The 19,408-nt window shown below is 34.7% G+C and overlaps 1 protein-coding gene across 1 annotated transcript; it reads left to right on the top strand.

The window, feature by feature from the left end:
* Window positions 1-3,677: 3,677 nt before the first annotated feature.
* On the top strand, window positions 3,678-18,775 carry LOC129949382 (WD repeat-containing protein 81). Its single transcript, XM_056060811.1, has 6 exons — window positions 3,678-4,403; window positions 11,709-12,997; window positions 13,623-16,132; window positions 16,193-16,368; window positions 16,424-17,877; window positions 17,940-18,775. The coding sequence occupies exons 1-6, from the start codon at window positions 4,095-4,097 to the stop codon at window positions 18,172-18,174; spliced, it is 5,973 nt and encodes a 1,990-aa protein (XP_055916786.1). The 5' UTR covers window positions 3,678-4,094; the 3' UTR covers window positions 18,175-18,775.
* The last annotated feature ends 633 nt before the right edge of the window (window positions 18,776-19,408 follow it).

Below are 19,408 nucleotides of genomic sequence, written 5' to 3'. Positions count from 1 at the left end.
AAATTTACTTAGTTTATTGTTTTTACCTTCTTCAAATCAATGTATTATTTATATGTGCAAATTGTACCACGCTTTAAATTTAACTTTAGGTTCAAGAAAAGGTCAGTAACTTCAAACCAATTATTATTATTGTCTTTGAGGGTTTTATTCTATGAAATGTATGTTAGATGAAGACTTTAATTGTTTATTCTGATAAATTATTGACAAATTATTAGCTAGATGATAACGCTATAAAAGGTGTAATTATGGAACGGAAATAATTGATTATGCTAGAAACTGCGTGAGTAACTATTTGAGGGTAGGGGTGGCGTATGCGTTATATTTAATTTAATTTGGATTTGTCAAAGCATTATCAAACCCTATTATAACTATATTGGACTCAATGTTGCACTCGATCAGTTGGCAATGTCACGTAGTATACTTAAATGAGTAAACATGATGATATTATCAATTGAAAACCAAATGCGAGCACTTGTACTTGGAAGTATTTAGGTTTCAAATGTATTATAATACTTAAGATCTAAAGATGAGGTCAATATCAATACATAAAATGATGATCAGTTAAAATTCCTTGAACTTTTTACACATACTACATATAACTAGGTCATATAGTCTTAACCATTGAACGTATCGGTCTTTAAAATAACCAGGTGTGATATGTGTTACAGTCAAGGTTGCCAGTTTCGTCGTTTACGACTAAGTTTGGTCATAATTTTCTTACTTGGTCGTATGATGATTTTTTATTCCATTGGTCCCTTTTTTTAAGAAATTAAATAAAAACTCGTCTCTATTCTTAAAAATAAAATACACGGTACATAAATGTATTTTATTGAACGCACCCCATAACAAATGCACGATCATTGAATGCACACGTTGAATGCATTCATTTCACAATTTATTGACAGATGGCTCAACATATCAAAATCATCACATCTCTAGATCAAAAGTTACGGATAAAATTTACATGTCAGAATTTTGGAACAAGGTCGATTATCATAACCGTAGCGTTTTTTATATAAATTTTACTAAGCGATAATATTCGATCTCCTGACATAATGTTAACATATTGTGATCCTAAACAAAAAAGAGGCTGGGATGCGAACCACACTGAAACTTCATAACTTCCCGTCCCAACTGTCGATTTGTCTTGCTTAAATGGTTTGAAGGCTTTCGTGTTTTGTTAAAAAGTTGTCAGCTGAATTATTCAAACCAATTTTAAAATTACCAACAATATTTTGAATATGATGAAATAGTTTGATTTCAATATCTATTTCTGTTAACGAAATTTTTTAGTCGAAAATTAATTTTAGTATCATTTACGTACTATTTTTTGTAGATTTAAATTTTGTATGAAAAAAATGACTGTTGGATTTTTTAAAAAAAAATTACGGAAAGTCGGAAACAATATTCTTAAAAGAAATAATTTTTTATTATTTTATAAAAAAAAAACTATAAAACCGATCTTTTTTAATTTTACCAGATGTTAAAAATGGTATTCTTCGTTGCATAAAATTATTTCGGAGATATAACCATTTTTTATATCAAATATAAGAGGTGAAAATTTTTTTTGTTGTCAATTTTTTTAATTTTTAAAAAGAAAACTAATTGGATTTTTTCCAAAAAATATTTGTTTATTATCACAATACAGTATATTTTATGATATAAACTTTAATTCAATACGGTAGCGTTATTGGTTCGTGAGCTATTTTGGTTATGATATGATATTAACAATGATCTTATAAATTCTAATTTATTTTATATTTTCAAATTGTTTTCTTTCCTAAATTGTTTGTACAAAATATTTTATGCTTTTGTTCTATTTACAATTGTTTTTATTTATTGAATTCATATAACGGGCTATGCATTTTGCGGTTTCAAAAGTATAGGGTTGGAATTCGACATCTGTCAAACTAAGTAGTAACCCATTTTTATTTGTCAGTTGAAAGTCTGACATTTACGAAAATGGATCGCTTAACTATCGCACAACGCATACAAATTGTTGAAACCTACCACAAAAATGGTGATTCTGCCACAGCCAAATATCGTGCTTTAGGATAAGATTATGGTTAACATAATCGTCCAAGTACGCAAGCAATAACACTAGACTAGAGCTGGTTCTCATCCATGTAGTTGACGGATTTGCTGATTGATTCTATCGGGAAGGATAAAATACAGATGTTATTGAAGCTTTAGAAACAGATCTAAAATTGAAGTACATATCAAACAAATTCCAAGCGCAATTGTCAAAATTGTGACAAAATTTGAATAGACTGGATTGGTTACAGATATTGTGAGGCCTGTGCATCATCGTTTCGCTCATACCACTAAAAATAACGCTGCTTTAAGTGAAAGTGTTGCCGAATGTGTACGGATATTATCACTGTCCGGATACTAGTAGGAATTCCCTATCAACATTCATGAAATTATTTAGACTGTTATTTATTTTTGATCCTGCTTTGACCCTTTTTAGGGGCAAGTTATAGCTATCAATGAAATCGGTCCGGATATGAATCGATATTTGACGGTGTTTCCCTCTGATAAGAAATGAAAATTATATGAATATTGATTGATCGAAAATCACACAAAGAATTTTCGTTTTAAATAAAAAGTTTAATTACGCATTTATTTTTCTCCAAAAACGTATTTTTATATTTTCCAGACGGAAATTTATTTTCCTGAACAGCTGATAATTTTGTGTCCAACAGTGAAACGAATCATTCCACTGATTTGTGTTCCAATTTCACACAACAACAATGACAGCTTTCTGTCAGTAAAAATTTGTCGGTGGATTTCAATCAGAAATTTTTTTGGGGCGACTTTCCATTACCGCAGCACGAATTTCCTTCTGATTTTTTTTTACAGTTAGGTAGGGGTTTCAATAGAACATGTTTTAAATATTAGGGCGAGGAAACAAATTTAAGTCATAAAAAAAAATATTTTCTTTTTCGGACTTAACCCTACTTTTTTTGTATTGCATTTTATGAGCCTAAAACAAGTTTTTTTTAATTGATAGCACGGCGTACTAACAGCTAGGTATGTAAGGGGGGGCATGCTGCCCCCCTCAGCCCCCTGCTTGGGGTCACTATAGGATTTGGGGTGGGTGCGAGTTTGGGTATATGCAAAGTACTTTTCCATTTGAGCACTAAAATAAAAGAAATTACCAAGAAAAAAAAACAAGTATGGCAACACTGAACAAAAAACAGGGAAGAAATGTCAAAATCAACCATTTTTAAGTGTTTTGTATTTAAAAAAGTGAACTTTAAAAATTAATTAAAAATAGAAATAAATGTTTCCTCGCTCTATAATATTTATTTGCACATATCTATCGAATAAAAACAACCTCGAGTCGAAATTCGTGCTGCGGTAATGGAAAGTTGAGCCATTTTTTTTTTCAACGAAAGAATTTTTTATTGTTTTCAATAATGAAAATCAATGATAGCTATATGATGAAAACTAATGATCGCTATGTTTATGATAAAACCAATGATAGCTATAACTGGCGCATTACCCTATACGATTTTAAAAAAACATTCAATTGCTTCACCGCACACGTTCATTTTACATGTTCTGCTCACTCACCCTTAACCAACTGTCATTACTCATGACAGCCGCCAATTCTATGTGCCAAAATCAAAAACAGCTGTCTCAAATAAAATCACTTCTCGTCAGTTTTTTTCTTTCTCTGTTCCGTATTTTTATAACAACTTCTAAACAAATGGGTACACACAACTCTCGTGCAAAAGATTTAACAATTTATCAAAATCAAACAAACTCCTCCAAAATACCAGCTCAATAATAAAACCACTCAATATTACCTTCTACAGTGTTTCATTCAATTTCAATGTTTGTGTTCATTTAAGATAGAAATAAAAAGAGAAAATCCATTTTCCACAAAACAAAATTCATTTAACCATGACGAAGGCTTAATAAAATAACAAAGAAAAATACAAACACGAAAAAAAGATCTTTATAACCTTGTTGTCCATTTGGGCTTTTGATTTGATAATTATGCAGAAAAAAGAGTAATCAGTGAATTTTGTGTTTGACAAAAAACAAAATCAAATAAAAAGAATAATAGAAATAAAACAAAGGGAATGGATTCAATTTGGGTCGAGTTGGGTATCGCATCCCAACATGTACGTGAAACTTCATTGCCAGATCGTTTTGTAGTTATTGTTGATAAGGGATGGCTCCAATGTCTCGAACAAAAAAAGAAACTTACAGATTTTCCCATCTTTCCGGGCCTCGATAGACGAATACATCCAACTAAACTAGAACATCCTTGGACAAAAGTTCATGTGCAAATTTATCGCAAACAAAACCATAAAGTATTTCCATTGCCTAGGTATCGTGATGCTAGTGCAGGGGACGATTTGGGAGACCTACCAATGACATACTCTCAGGTAAGCTTGAACTTGAAATTTTATAACTAGCTACATACATACATATGAATGTATAAATACTATAGAAAAGACACCTTAGCTATTTTTTTTAATAAAATTATGCAATGAAATTCTATTGTTTGTTTTGTTGTTTATCTCATTGAAATATATGAGAAATAAAATTATATCCATTATTTAATAAAAAATGTCTATTGTTTGGAAATCCGTACATATTTGTTGCTATATCAACTTAACTTTCTTTTTGAACTTGAACTAGACAAAACTATAGAAACACTTTATAAATTAATAGTTCCGAGAAGACTTAATTGATTGTTAATGGGTCAAAGATCAAATCAAAACAGAAATACATGTTCTGGTATTATTAATCGACTGGGTTCTCAAATTAAAAAGAGAGATCTACGAGTAATTGACTTGATGAAATCTTAAATTTGCTAAATGTCGTTGAGGAATAGTTTATGATCATAATAAAATAAACATACAAAATAGTTTATAAGTAATGGGATTTTTCCAGGGGTAAAATAAATAAAAATATTATTGATCAAAATCTGTCAAAACACGAATTTCCTGTTTTTGCATTGCATGGGACAAAATGAATTGATTTATTTTTGATTGAAGATCAAATCTGAAGATCTACCTCAGATTTACGAAAAACCCCACAAAAAATGGCAAACCAAACCGAATTAAGCATAAATCAAGTGACAGCTGTCAAAAATATCAACTGCGAAAATGGTCGTATTGGTCGCATTCACAAAGCTAGTGGCTACGTTACGTAGCCAAGGGATTCTGATTGGCTAAATTTGACTACAAAAGTAGCTGAAATTTTCCCTCCGACGTAGTGTACAAAATTCGGGTATAAAGTTAGGCACACTGGTTTTGACGTTTCACAACCAGCTGCTCGGTAAGGACACAAGAATTCAAAATTTAATGAATCTTTCGACATTTAAATACAAATATAAACAATCATATTATATCTTCTATTTGGTATTATTGAATTAAAAAAGAAAAATAAACAATAAAAGTTTTGAAAACACAAATGTTACTTGTTTTATATACATATTTGTATTTGTCATTAATATGACAGTTCCGGATTGCCTAGCTTTGTAGTGCAATTTTGCATTCACAAAGCTAGTTGAATTTTGACTACGTAGTCACTAGCTTTGTGAATGCGCCTAATGTTATTACCATATTGAAGATCACAGGTCTAAAAAACACTCTTTATATGCCAGAGATACAGAGTGAGCTTAAGAAAAAATAAGGAAGGACTAGAAAGATTTTTTTCCGAATATGTAGTTCTTGAACATTGTAATCAGGGAAAGATGGAACCTGTTAAGTCATTCCACTTTGTCGTAGTACGGGTAAGGAACGAATCTCTAACTGATGGACATTCCTAGAAGGACGAGTATTAGGTTGGACTGTTTCAAATTATAAATAGATGTAGTTTTTTTTTCATATTGATATTGACACCTTTTTGATTTGCTACCAAACTAGCTTTTTGAAATTTTATTTAACGATACCAAAGTCTGTTTTGTGATTTTTCCCTAAAAGGCGATATTTCTTAAATTTAAACAATTTTATTTTTATCGAAATTCTGGAGTCTACAAAAATTGTAAAAATGTACTAAAATCAATGAGTTATATAAAGAAAAGAGAATGTTTATTTTTTATATTTTGTGATTTGTATTTATTCAAATATTATTTACAAGGCACCCCCAAATATCTTGGAGTGGTTTTAAATTAATTTTTTTTAAAATAGGCAACGTCCTTGTCACTGAGAAAGCTTCGTCTCCCATCGATCACCAAAATCAAGCATCAGGGAGCGTGAGCGTGGTTAGTAGACAGATGGGGAAAGTCTCGAAACATACCGCGTGCTGTTGTCATATGTTCTTTCTATCTGTTCTTCTTTCTCTTCTGTCCTTCTGTCTTGTATTAATGTCTTGTGTTGTTATCACCTTACAAAGTCTAGTCGCTCAAGGTGCTGTGTTCTCTACCCTGTACATTTATGTGCTGAGTAGTGTGTAATGTAATGTAATGTAATGTAATTTTTTTTAAAGAATCGTATTCATAATTTAGACCGATATGCACGTTAAAAAGTGTGACCGTACGAACTTATTCTCCAAAAAATTGGGACTCGTTTCATTTAAATCTACCCAATAGTGGGACTCTCTTACCGCACTAAAATCACCAGTAAGTAACAGTAACAACTAATCTATGAAAAATCGACAAATTATTTCTATTCCTTAATTTATAATTACTCAATAAATTTGGAAGAAGTTAATAGTAGAATTACTTTCCCATAGCTTTTAGACCATCTCCTCTTCTTTATCTCCGAAAATTGTCTCGGAGTTTCTAGTGGCTGATTTTTTGGTACAGTTTGTTTCTTACCCACTTCAATAACCGTTTCAATTTCAAAGATACGACGTAGATCGCTTTTTCTAATGTACATATATACCACGAAGGGCTTTTTTTAATTTTTTAATTTTATAGACCTCCATAGTTCGATGCCATAAGTTCAAACGGGTCTAGTAGTTGCTTGTATAACAATAGTTCGATTCTGAATTATGTCGGAGTTCTTTCCTATTGACCAGAAAATTCGGCTGTAAACTCTTCTTTTTTAAAATTTTATTTTAAAACCCAAAATTATTGTAAGGTTTTTGGAGGAAGGTACTATTTATAGAAATTGAAACATTATTTATATTTTTGGTGTAAAACTTATATGCGTCATTTTGGTTTCATTTAGTTAGATACGCCATTTTAGTGTCGAAACACTTTATCGACTGCATTTCGCAATTTCTGTGTAGCCTTTACAACAGAAATATCTGGCATCAATATTGTAGTATCATAGCAATGATGGCGTTGATATCTACTGAAATATCCCTTCTATATAAAAGATACAACTCTATTTTCCTTAGTTCAAATTTTTTGTGGTCGTATAGTAATTTCAAAAGATTTCAATATTTCGTAGTGCGCCGGGAAGGTCCTTATTCGATTTATACTCGAATCTAAAATGCCGGTTATGGAATCTGAAAGTCAATTTGAGCAAATCCAAGGTGATGATATTCCGAAATGGTACTATGACAGAGAACCAATCGAGATTGTTAAAGCCTATTAAGCAATCTTAATATGGAAACACACCTTAAAAAAATGATGATTAAATCTAAAAGTGCAATATCCGCAAAACGGAAGAAATGCTTCTCAAAAGAGTCAATCTATTATGATGTATGCAGCACAGGTATGGGGAGGGTAGACGTTTGAAACAGTGAAAAAACTTCAGAGGTTCATTCGTTTACCGAAAAAGACCCCAAACTATATGATCTCAATTGAGACAGGATTATCACCGCTTTTCATCAGAACTATTAAATGTCATGTTGATTATACCAAAAAAGTGTTTAATATGCCAGATGAAAGACTCCCAAAAATTCTGGCATTGAAAACAATTGAGAAGAAAAATCTGTGGTATAAGAAGCTAGATTTCGATAGATGGTAATTACTGCGATGACGACCTCCGGAATCTTATTGCAAATTTAGATGAAAAACTGATAGCCGACGATATTAATGAAGCTGCATCCTCGTTGCATAGATCTGCGTAGAACCATCTAAATCACAATTTATGCGAACGTAACTACTTTCATAACGAGAACAAACAGGTGCTCATATCGGCAATTTTCAGTTCCCAGTTAATTTTCAAACAGTAGTCCATCGGCAGACGGCATAGCCAAGCCTTAATGATTTTACTAAATTATTTTTGTAAGCAATGTACATATGTATGTATATAAACGAATGTTAATAAATCGAATTATCTATCTATCTACTCAAATCCCAAGTGCTAAACCTTACCATAGGCTTGAGCATCATTTAAGAATATAGCCAGGCAATTCCATGTACTTGCCCTGCTGTGTAGCTTTTATTTTTAAATGAGTCTTCTTCTGATATTTTGCTGAGTCTTTTATGTAGCAGTTTTTCCAAAATTTTACCATGATTTGATTGATGCAAGCGATATTGGTCCCTACGATGTTAATTGTGTTGGTGGTATAACTTGTTTATGCATTACAATGACTTCTGCAATTTGTCAGTGATTTGGTAAGTGTAATATATGTGTTTAATTAAAATTGCAGTGTTTTAAAGGCTATTGCAGGCACTGGTGATATTTTTAAGATATGTTTCACTCTAAGAATTTTGTATCCGTATTGGCTGGGAATGGTTTAAAGACATTTGCTAGATATTCACAGCAAAATGATCAGCTTTTTTGTTTATTACCGATTTTTTTATTTTCCATCTTGAATTTCTATTGACGGGTTTTGTGTCTAGATAAGAGACATCTCTTACTTCAGTAAGGCCTTTGACTCCTTAAATCACTCAAATCCTATTAAAGCTCTAAGAAGAATTGGAATTTGTGGCATCTGCAAAACAGACAGAACATTTTGTGTTCAAAGATGCTGTGAGTAAGAGAAAATTGATGAGATATGGAGTTCCGCAGGGATCTAAACTGGGTCCAAAATTGTTTGTCTTATACACTAACGAATTGCTACGACTCTTCAAACAGAGTATTCTCATTGCTTTTGCTGATGATACGGCTATTGTTGTTCGCCATAGTTCTCTTGATACGGCGACAAAGATAATTCAAGAAGAATTCAACATAGCAGTTAGAAGGTGTCACAACACGACGGCTTGGTAATGAATGCATCAAAAACAAAAATGATGCATATCAGAAGTCCACAGTTAAAACCGACAAACAAAAAGATTTATTTACAGAATGATGAATGCCCTAAAACGCAAAAATAATGCATCGAATTAGTATGCAACTACAAGTATTTTAGAGTACTAATAGGAAGTCACTTTTTATAGGGTAAACGCATAGACATATTGAGAACGGACCTAAAGAATGCGATGTTTGCACTATCTCATCTAAAATACCACACTAACCACGATGTTTAAAAACAAGTGTATTACTCCTTGATTTAATCTAGGTTACGATATGGTATACTTGCTTGGGGTAGTGCAGACAAAACTCACATTATCAAAATTCAAAAACTCCAAAATGCAGCTATAAAACAAATTATACGTAAACTTCAACACACCGTACCAAATATAATCTACGGACTACCAAGATAAATTTTGCAGGTTCAGATAACATTAGGGACTTCATTTGCAGTCAACTGCATTCTGTCAACGTACATTTTGACCAAGGCAACTAGTTAGTTTTTCAACTGTCATAATCTTCAAATTTGGAAATTTACTTAACTAACCCCTATCTTCAGTTCGTTTTACAAAAACTATCAAAAACATTGTCTACAAAACATTCTCAGGCAAGCTACAAATCCATCACGATTTGTATTTTGTACTGTAGAGAAATATTACTTATTTATCTCCCAATTTGACAAGGAACACTTTTACGCAAAAGATTAAATAAAATTGGGCAGGGAATAAATAATGCATGGAGTAATAAAGTTCAGCTTTCAGTTGAATTAAAAAATTTCATCAATTGTCAATGTGACATAAGTTCACTTGACTTAATAGTTAGGGAGATTTTTCTTGACTTATTTTTTAGTCAACTTTCCAATAAAGCTGCCTTAATTGGAAGGCAATTTTTTGGCAGCTGGCCAATCAGATACTAGAAACTTGCCTTACTTTCAAGTCGCCTGAACCTGCTCAATATTGCATTAACTGTACAGATTAACATTTTATTATAATCGATACTTATTTTTTTTAATTGGAACTTTGAAATTGCATTGTATATAAAATCGTAAACTTTGCTTACTTTTATTTGCTTAGATTTATAATATATCTGCCTCGGCTTCGCAGATACTATTGTAAAAATCATATTCAGATAGATAAAAAAAGAGAATCTTTTTAGACGCTTTGTTGCTTTCCATAATGAGTATTTAGTGGAAATATTTGTCGTCAAATTTACTTTTGTTTTTTTTTTTTAGTTCGTAGTTTCGACGGTTTTTTGTTAACTTCGTGTTGATTGATAAAATTGAAACCTCACTGGCTTTTTTATTGATATAAAAACCGTAGACCCATTGACCCACTCACAATCACAAGGGTTAAGGGAACACCTTGAAAAGAAAACATAATAAGTCCACGGTTTTTTTAAATACAAGAAAAATATAATTCAATCTTGCAAGAATTTTCTTCCCTTATGAAACCTTCAAATTTTCACTTTCCCTTCAAACATGCCGTAGTTTATCACCTACTGACAAACGGCCCTCTTCTCGTCGCCTTAACAATTTCAAACTAAAAATTGCCAAGGACGAATTTCAGTACATGCTTTAAATAGGAATTTGTAGGCCATCATCCTCATCTGGTGCATCTCCCCTACAAGTTAAAGATTTTTTTATCATCTGGAAATCTCGTAGCTTGCTATTTCCTTCGAGCTCTTCAAGTCCGAAAAAATTAAAATGAACTTATTTTTTACGGTCTGGATTTTACGTTATAAGATTTTATTTTTTAAAAACAAGCTAAGTTCCAACTGAATAAATTCTCTAATTATGAAGCCCCACTTTTAAATGTTGTCTACTGAGAGTTAGATGCTTGGGATTTAGTTCATGTCTTAGCATAAAAACTTAGTAAAAAATAATCAGCTTTGGAACAAATTGCAGACTTTAAAAAAATCCCATTAGGTGAATTGAGACCTTGATGAATTTATGTCGTAGCCTTATGTAAAAATGTTGCTTCAAACTTGATATACATTCAAGGAATCAATAGACATTTTTTTGTTCCAATTGTGTTCACTATTTAAAGAACAAACTGAAGGTATATTCTTAAAAATCCTAAAGTCTAAAGCTATAATCTTTAATTATTTTGAACTCACTACTGTCTTATCTTCTCAAATTTAAATATTCTGTTAATGACTTAGTAATGTGTTCTTTATCTCAAATAGTTTTTTGTTGTTGTTAATAAATTTGATTCATTTTTAGAAACTCTTCTCAAACGGTTACGTTTTTGTTTGCCTTCGAGAAATTACTCTTTAAGTTTTCTTATCAAACAAAATCATTCAAGCTATGACCAATCAAATTCAAGCTATTCTTCAATGAATTTCTTATCGCAATCTTCTCAGTTGTGTATGCAGCTCATTGTGCATTACATTTGATCATTGTTTTGTTGTTGTGATGTGTTTGTACTTGTTCTATTTCACAATATTGAAGTACAAAGATATGTACTATTTTAATCAAATCTAATAGCAATAGTTTTGTTTCTCTTATCAAGGCTATTTGCAATGACGGAATTCAATATTATGATTTTAAGTTAGCTTTAGGCCTCTTAGACTCTATCTTGAAACCTAAACAATTAATTTGTCTTCTTTCAGGCTCTAAGCTATGTTACAAATACAAATTTCAAAAATCTCTGGGAAAGTGCATACAAAAAATATCCTGCTTCACATTTGAAATTTTCAAAGCCAATCAACCAAAGCACTGGCGGTGGCAGCGGCAGTAGTGGAGGAGGAAGAAACAACCTAGATCATTCCTTCATTCCCTACGACATAATTCTACGAGAACTAATCCAACGTATTTTCAATTGCTCAGTAATACATTGTAATTCCCATGCCCACATTGAGACGAGTCTCTGTGTTCTGCCTAGCAATGGTGATTGCCATCCCAATGTACTTCCAGCGCTTGCCGCTATCGAAACAAATCTACACATTGCTGTCATATTCTATCCAACGGCTATCGAGACATCTCTCTACGATTGCATAACATACAGTCCGGCAATATTGAGTAAATCCAACAACAAGTCCCTATTCATCATCTATCAGTTGCTTCAGCTAACAAAGTATCTCTCCAAATTGGGATTGTTTCTTGGAGATTTGAGATTGCATGATATTCTGGTGGAAGATAATCTATGGTTGCAAATACTTCCCAGAATTGAATCGAATATCATTCAACAGGACTTGGATGATGCTTCACCATTGACCGACAATCCTGCCGATGACGACGATGATGATGAGTATTCTTCGAGTACCAAACTCGACTTAAAATTTGCCTATGACTTGGAACAATTCACGCTGCGGGAATATTGTGAAATGTGGTGTAATGGTCAATTGTCTAACTTTGACTATCTGACAATATTGAATAATGCAGCAGGTCGAAGTGTCTCGAATCCCGAATATCATCACATTATGCCGTGGGTGACAGATTTCGCCCATCGCAATGGAGCGAATTGGAGGGATTTATCAAAAAGTAAATATCGCCTCAATAAGGGAGATATTCATTTGGATTTGATGTTTAGATCACACGGAGCAACCTCAAGTCATGATGTTCCCCATCATGTGTCAGATTTCCTCTCGGAAATTACTTACTTTGTCTACATGGCCAGGAGAACACCCCAGCATATACTTTGTCATCATGTTCGACCCATTTGGGTGCCTGCTGAATATCCGGTATCAATTTTGCGCCTGCAAGAATGGACACCCGATGAGTGTATACCAGAATTCTATTCAGATCCGATGGTCTTCAAGAGTATACATGAAGATCTGCCAGATCTTGAATTGCCAATGTGGGCATCATGTCCAGAGGATTTTATAGCAAAACACCGAGAAGCACTCGAGAGTCAACATGTAAGCGAGAGGTTACAGTTGTGGATCGACTTGAACTTTGGGTGAGTTTTTGATTCTGATTATATTTTAAAACACTTCAACTAAAGTAGAAAAATTGAAAAAATTGTTGATAAGAACTTAATATACGCCCACATGTTCATTATTCTACCTACGAATGTTTCTTAGTATGAATCATTGATTGAGTTTGTGGTTCTTGAAAAATAATAGGGTTGTAGAAAGAAACAATTCTCAGACAACTAAAATCATTGAACTGCGAGTATTTTTCCCACTGATAGCATTTTTCTTTATCACATTTTTTTAGAAAAAAACGTACATTTAATCAGTTATTCAAGTTAAGACAAAACAAAGAGCACCTGTTAAAATAGTATTTCAAATAATTAAGATAATAAATTAATTGCGAAACGTTGCATTTGCATTCATGAAGCTAATTACTTGTGTTTATGTTTTTCTCGATTTTATTTGATGATGCTGATAAGCCAGATGAGAGCTTAAGAAGAGATCAAAAGCTTCTCACTTCATTAGACCACTACAGGGTGTGCTTTTGAGGAAGTTGATTTAATTTGAAAAATGTTATCAGTGATAGGGTTCATACTTAACGTTCTGAATGATCTGACCTTTGTACATTGTTTTCTTTTCTTTCCTTATTTAACTAAAACATAATTTCAGATACAAATTGACTGGAAAAGCTGCTGTAAAATCAAAGAATGTCTGCCTCAGTATGGTTGATAATCATAAGAATCTATGCCAGCGAGGAATTGTACAACTCTTCACACAACCCCATCCACCGAAACGTTTTCCTTCGCCTTGGTTAAGTAAAATCCCCCCAAGGCTAACTGATCTCAATCGTCGACTTGTCAAAAGTCAAGATGATGTTTCATCCCCAGATGTCAAATCACCCTCCAGAGAAGTTGATTCTCCCATGTTGCAGACGACTCCACAGAGATTTGGTAGGCTAAGTCCGAAGAACACACGACAAACAAATACAATTATCGAAGACAACAACAGTCAATTAATTGAATCGGCGTCGTCAAATTTCTATCCACCTCCAAAGATTATAGATTTACCAAAAGACTACAAGCCCTATGCGTTTTTGCAGAGTTTGGAAACCATGGAAATGTTTTTCGCCAAAACTTTCCTCGGCCAAAGGGCAACTCAGAATCGAACCGAAAAAATGGCACACAATGATTTGCTCTTTGAAGAGTCGGAGAACTCATTTACAAATCAACTGTTTGCTGATAATTTCTGCCCAATTGAAACAACTCAAACCAAGTCGATGGATAGTCGGACGACGAAAGCAAAGAGTTTTATTGTACCCCAGACTGGGTCGAGACGGAATCTGAAGCAAATTCTGTTTGAGAAACGCGAAAAAGATCTGCAAGTCATTGGTTGTCTCATTGTCGAGTTGTTTGTGTTGAATAAACTGCGACCTCTAATCGGTTTGAATTCGAGCTTTGAAGATAGACTCAAGGCATGTCGATTGGTGGCCACATCAAATGCTACAGAGATTCCCAAATGCCTGCGCTATGTTGTGCAGTTACTGTTGAATCTCAATTCTGCGGGAATAGTCACAGATCAGGGTCTGCCCCCTCCAACTGCTCATCAGCTCCTTGAGCCTATTTTCGCGCATAGTCTTATACCTTTTCCGAACACCTACTTCCCAATTTACACCCTGTTGCGGACTCTGCATAACTTTGAGTTCGATTCGACGCTTCTCGATTTATGCACACACTTCAATTGCGATGGAAAGGATTGCTCCCGCTACACAGAGATCGATCGTAAACGGGTGCTTTTCACTCGAAAAATCGCCGAATGTAAGGTCAAAGCGTGCTGTGTCCAAATAGAGAAACTTCTCGAGCCAGTAGCCTATGAGCAATTCGGATCGGTGGAGCTGCTTCTGCCACACATTATTGATTTGCTGCGGAATGACGAGACGTCTATTCTGACAGCCTGGTACTTATTCGATTTGGTAGCAACAGCGGTGGGCATAAGAGAGACGCAAAAGTATTTACTCGATCCCATTATGAAGCTCTACGACACTGAATCGTTCGACCGAGGAGCACTTGGCACCCGAAAACCTATGGACGCAAGCATAAACTCTATTCGTTTCACTACAAGCTCCTCGTTCAAAAGTCGCAAATCAGTCAAACTCTACCATCACAGCTTTCTCTTGCGGTTGATTGTAAGATTCGGACTAAAGTGCTTCTTAGACAATTTTATTGCACCTCTGATTGAAGCCGTCGGTGGGTATAAGGAGCCCGAGGATAGCTCTGGTTTTCACTACCACAGCAATTCCAATTTGCGTACGAATCGATGTGGAAAGAACTTTAAATTCTGTTGCAATGATGAGTCGGAGAACTCTCTGACGCTGATTTCTCCTGAAGCCGATGCAACACTCTCGTTTGATGCTTCCACTAAACAAGAAATCGAAGACGTCTTCAGTTTCGACGACGACAACTCGGATAAGTCTAGCAATGTGGTGGACCCGGAAAATAAGTCAGTGGATTCATTTGATACTCGACCTCTGAACGCCGAGGAAGCCACTGAAGACACCCGAATTTATACGCCTGAAAAAATTGCCATCAATGAAATTTTCTATGGTCAGCGCTTATCAAATAACTCATTTGACGATGACAAGATTTCGATAAATAGTCAAACAGATAGTCCATCAAAAATGGGTGATTCTTGCCTCATGGGTCCCAAGTCGCCCACCATTGCTATTCCCAGTTCATTAAGGAGAACCTATCAGCTGAATACCATCGATTGTGTGATTGGAAGCAAGAAAAGTGTTGACTCGTTCGATTTGATCGATGAAGCTCAACAACAGCAGCAGCAACCAAAGAGCAACAACAAGAGTGAACCAAATGACTCGTTACAGGCTTCAGTGATCTCAAAACTTTCTGAAGCCAAGTCGTTGCAAAATAATCGCATATCGGAAATGAGTTCGGAGAGTTTGATTTGGTTATCGCATCGATTGGGCCCTGTTCTAACGGCTCGTTATCTGACAAAGAACTTGTTGAAGATGTTGTCACTGTGCTATGTGGGTCAGGAGAACCTCCTGCCGGAGAACTATGATGTCGAGGAGTGCAGTAATCTGAATTATTTCTCAACAGCCGATGCTAAAGTTGTCGGAGACAGAAATGCTGAACGGGTTCTCGAGTGCTTGACTGCTGTAACAGGTTTGTATAGAATCATGAAGAAACGAGAAGGATTCCTTATAATTTGTGTTTCCATTTCAGCCCTCTTTGGTGAAGAATTTATTTTGCTGCAATACTTCCCACACATTGGAGAGCTGGTTGCCCTCTGCCAGAAGAGAATCACGCCCAGCTTGGAAGGTGCACTGATAAGCTCCCTGCAATTGCTGAAATATCTAATCCCGTGTTTGATTGAAAGCACCATTATGGAAAGATTAAAGGTATATTTTGTTAAGTGAGTTCCCATATTTGATAATAAATTAACCTTCTTTTTAGGATGTAATTCTAGACACAATTATAATCCCAAGCATAATTCTCCTTGGCTCCACTCGATGTCTAATGCCGAGTGGTTTCCTTGGACGCAGTGTACTTGCCCGCAAACTCCTCGATGCTATTTATGTGCTATCTGTTCGCATTGGTCCTGATATGTCCAAGGAACACCTCTGCATACCAGCCCTTCGCAAGTTCTTCCTTATCTTCGATAAAGCCTACGGAATCGGGGAGAACTTCCGCGACAGTTCCGATGATCTTGGCATATCACCTCCAAACTACATGGTCGGTGGCAACGAAGACGCTGGCGATTTTCAGGATCATCAAAAAGAGAACGAAGAAATTCGTGATGTCTTCAGTCCGAGTTTGGCTCACTGTTCGTACCTGGCATTTTTGCGTTTCCTTGGCGAATCGATAATGACTAAAACTGTGGTCAATCTTGAATTCATTCTAACACTTTGTCACGAATTCGAGCAACCTGACCATTCGGCGGCGCCGGATGACGGAAGCTTACCCTACACACCGGAATCGTCAAGGAGAGGCTCGGTAGAGGATCAGCAACAGCTGCCGGCGAATAGCTTTGGCACTACAATGATAGGAAATAGGATTGAAGTGGTACCCACAAGCACCAAACAAGAAATGGGACCCATGGAAGTGCTCGATATGGTGGCTTATAAGTTCGATCAGATCGGAAAGACGCGTTATTTGCGGGGAAACTGGTTGGCCTATTGGCGCCATGAGATAAGCCGTCCTGACAAAGATTCACATATGAGTTTAAAGCAGATAAAGCTGCAGACTTTTGCTGGACATACCAATTCTGTTCGAGCTATTGTGGCTCTAGACAATGAGAATAGTTTTATGTCGGCGTCCAAAGATAAAACCGTCAAACTGTGGTCGTTGCGCAGTGAGGGTGACGGTAAGAAAGTGTCCTCTTGTCAATTCACATACAACAGCCATAAGAAATCGGTGCATTCGTTGGCCTTCTTGGAATCGGCTAGATTTGTTGTTTCCTGTGATTCGGGTGTGCATATGTGGGATCCCTTTATCGGACGCCCTCTTGGGATCCTAGACTCCCCCAGACACAACCCAGTGACGGTAGTGCGATGTTTTCCCTCGCCCAGTCCGTTGATCATTGCCGGAACGGCTGAGTCGTCGGTAAAAATCATCGACTCCCGAACTATGCAGTATGTCAATGAATGGCGTCTCAGCTCGAATCTGAGCAGCACAGTTCGATGCCTGGCCGCATCGCCATCTGGCAATTGGATAGCAGCTGGACTTTCTTCGGGAGGTATTTCGATTCTAGATGCCAGAACTGGAATTCTGTTATCTTCGTGGCGCCCCATGGAGTGTGATATGTTGCAGTTGGCTGCTTCGAATGATAATCAACTAATTAGTTCGGCTTTGGATCATAGTATTTCAGTGTGGAATGTAAATGACAGCAGTCTTCAATATCAACTTAAGTGAGTATAGGAAATAACTTAGAAATGTTTATCTTATTAACGTCTCGTATTTCTTCCCTTAGACCCCCACCAGAACCAGCCCACTGCCTTCAGCCTATTGGCTCTGAATTAGTTTTTGCCACCACCGCCAATCGCATTGGTATCTACTCTGACATTGGAAATCGAGACGCATCATGTTCGGTGACGAAACTTCGTTCAGAAACACTGCGAGGTGTTCTTACAAGCCTTGCCGTTTTACCCTTAAACCGAACCTTCCTCGCAGGCAATGAAAGTGGAAACATTGTCCTATTGTGTTAATCTCAATTTATAAAAAACAAGAATTTAAATTTTTGTTATAGTTTTTAAGTCTCCAAAAAAAAAAAAACTTTATTGATGACCATCGTGAACAATTATTATTTCTTTATAGATATTTATTATAACATATTATTATTATTTTTGTTTTTGTTTTATAAGTTATTACACATTAATTAAGTTATCTCTAAAAATTGTAAAAGACAAAGTGATACATGTATACACGCAGACGATGTGTAGTTTTCTGTTTTAAGTGATTAAAATAATTTTTTATTATTGAAAAAAGAGTGCACCACGTTTAGTTATTTTTTTTTTTCTTTTGTTATGTTATTTAGTTGTTTTATTTATATTTTTGTTGATTGCACTTGTGACCCTATTAAAGACATATTATTATTCCATTATTTATTATTATTATTGTAACATAACAAACAGAATATAAAATAAACAAAAAGACAAAATAATAAGGCCAAGAACATTCCAGTTAAAAAAATAACGTTAAATTATTAAATAAAAACAAAATAGTAATTCTATGGCGTTTATAATGGAAAAAGGTACAGATTAAAAATGGAAAAGAAAAACATAAATAAAAGTATTTGCATATTCTAAACACCGTCATTTTAATTTCATGATTTTCGCTCTACATGTAAGTCACAAATAGCTAATTCTACATGGTCCTATTTTTAAGTTTAAAATAAAAAGGTAGCCACTTTTTTTCTCATCAGCCATTAAAGTTTTGTTTTTTATAAACTTTATACCCTTATTACGAGAAGCGAATCGAACGACTTAAAGCGAGCGTTTGAAAAATCCAATATAAAGTAAAAATAAGATGAGTGAATTTCGAAGTTAAAATGGGTTAACGTCTCTGTTTTCAAAAAAGTTGGCTTTTGAAGTGAATATTAAAATGGTATTCACGAAATGAGTTAGTTTAAAAACATTCGCTTTTAGTATAACGTTCGATTCGCTTTAAGGGCATAACTTTGTGATTTGATTGGGGCAAGACATTGCGATAAACCTAATTTTTGGGTTACGAGTAAGTTAGCTTAAGTATAAGTAAAGCGTGTGTATTAGGTCAAGAAAAAGTAAACTTTTCCCTTAGTCAGAAATCATTCTTAAATGATATTTTTAAATAAAATGTGAGTGTCCATATTTTTGGAAAAAATAAATACTTTCTAAAAAAGCAAAAAAAAATGAAACAATGAATTTTTACCCAATACTCAATTCTTAATAAAAATTCAAGAAA

The sequence above is a fragment of the Eupeodes corollae genome, chromosome 3 (assembly GCF_945859685.1).
Source record: "Eupeodes corollae chromosome 3, idEupCoro1.1, whole genome shotgun sequence".
Classification (NCBI taxonomy): domain Eukaryota; kingdom Metazoa; phylum Arthropoda; class Insecta; order Diptera; family Syrphidae; genus Eupeodes; species Eupeodes corollae.
Note: the sequence above shows the minus strand (reverse complement) of the source record. Positions and strands in the feature narration are given on the sequence as shown.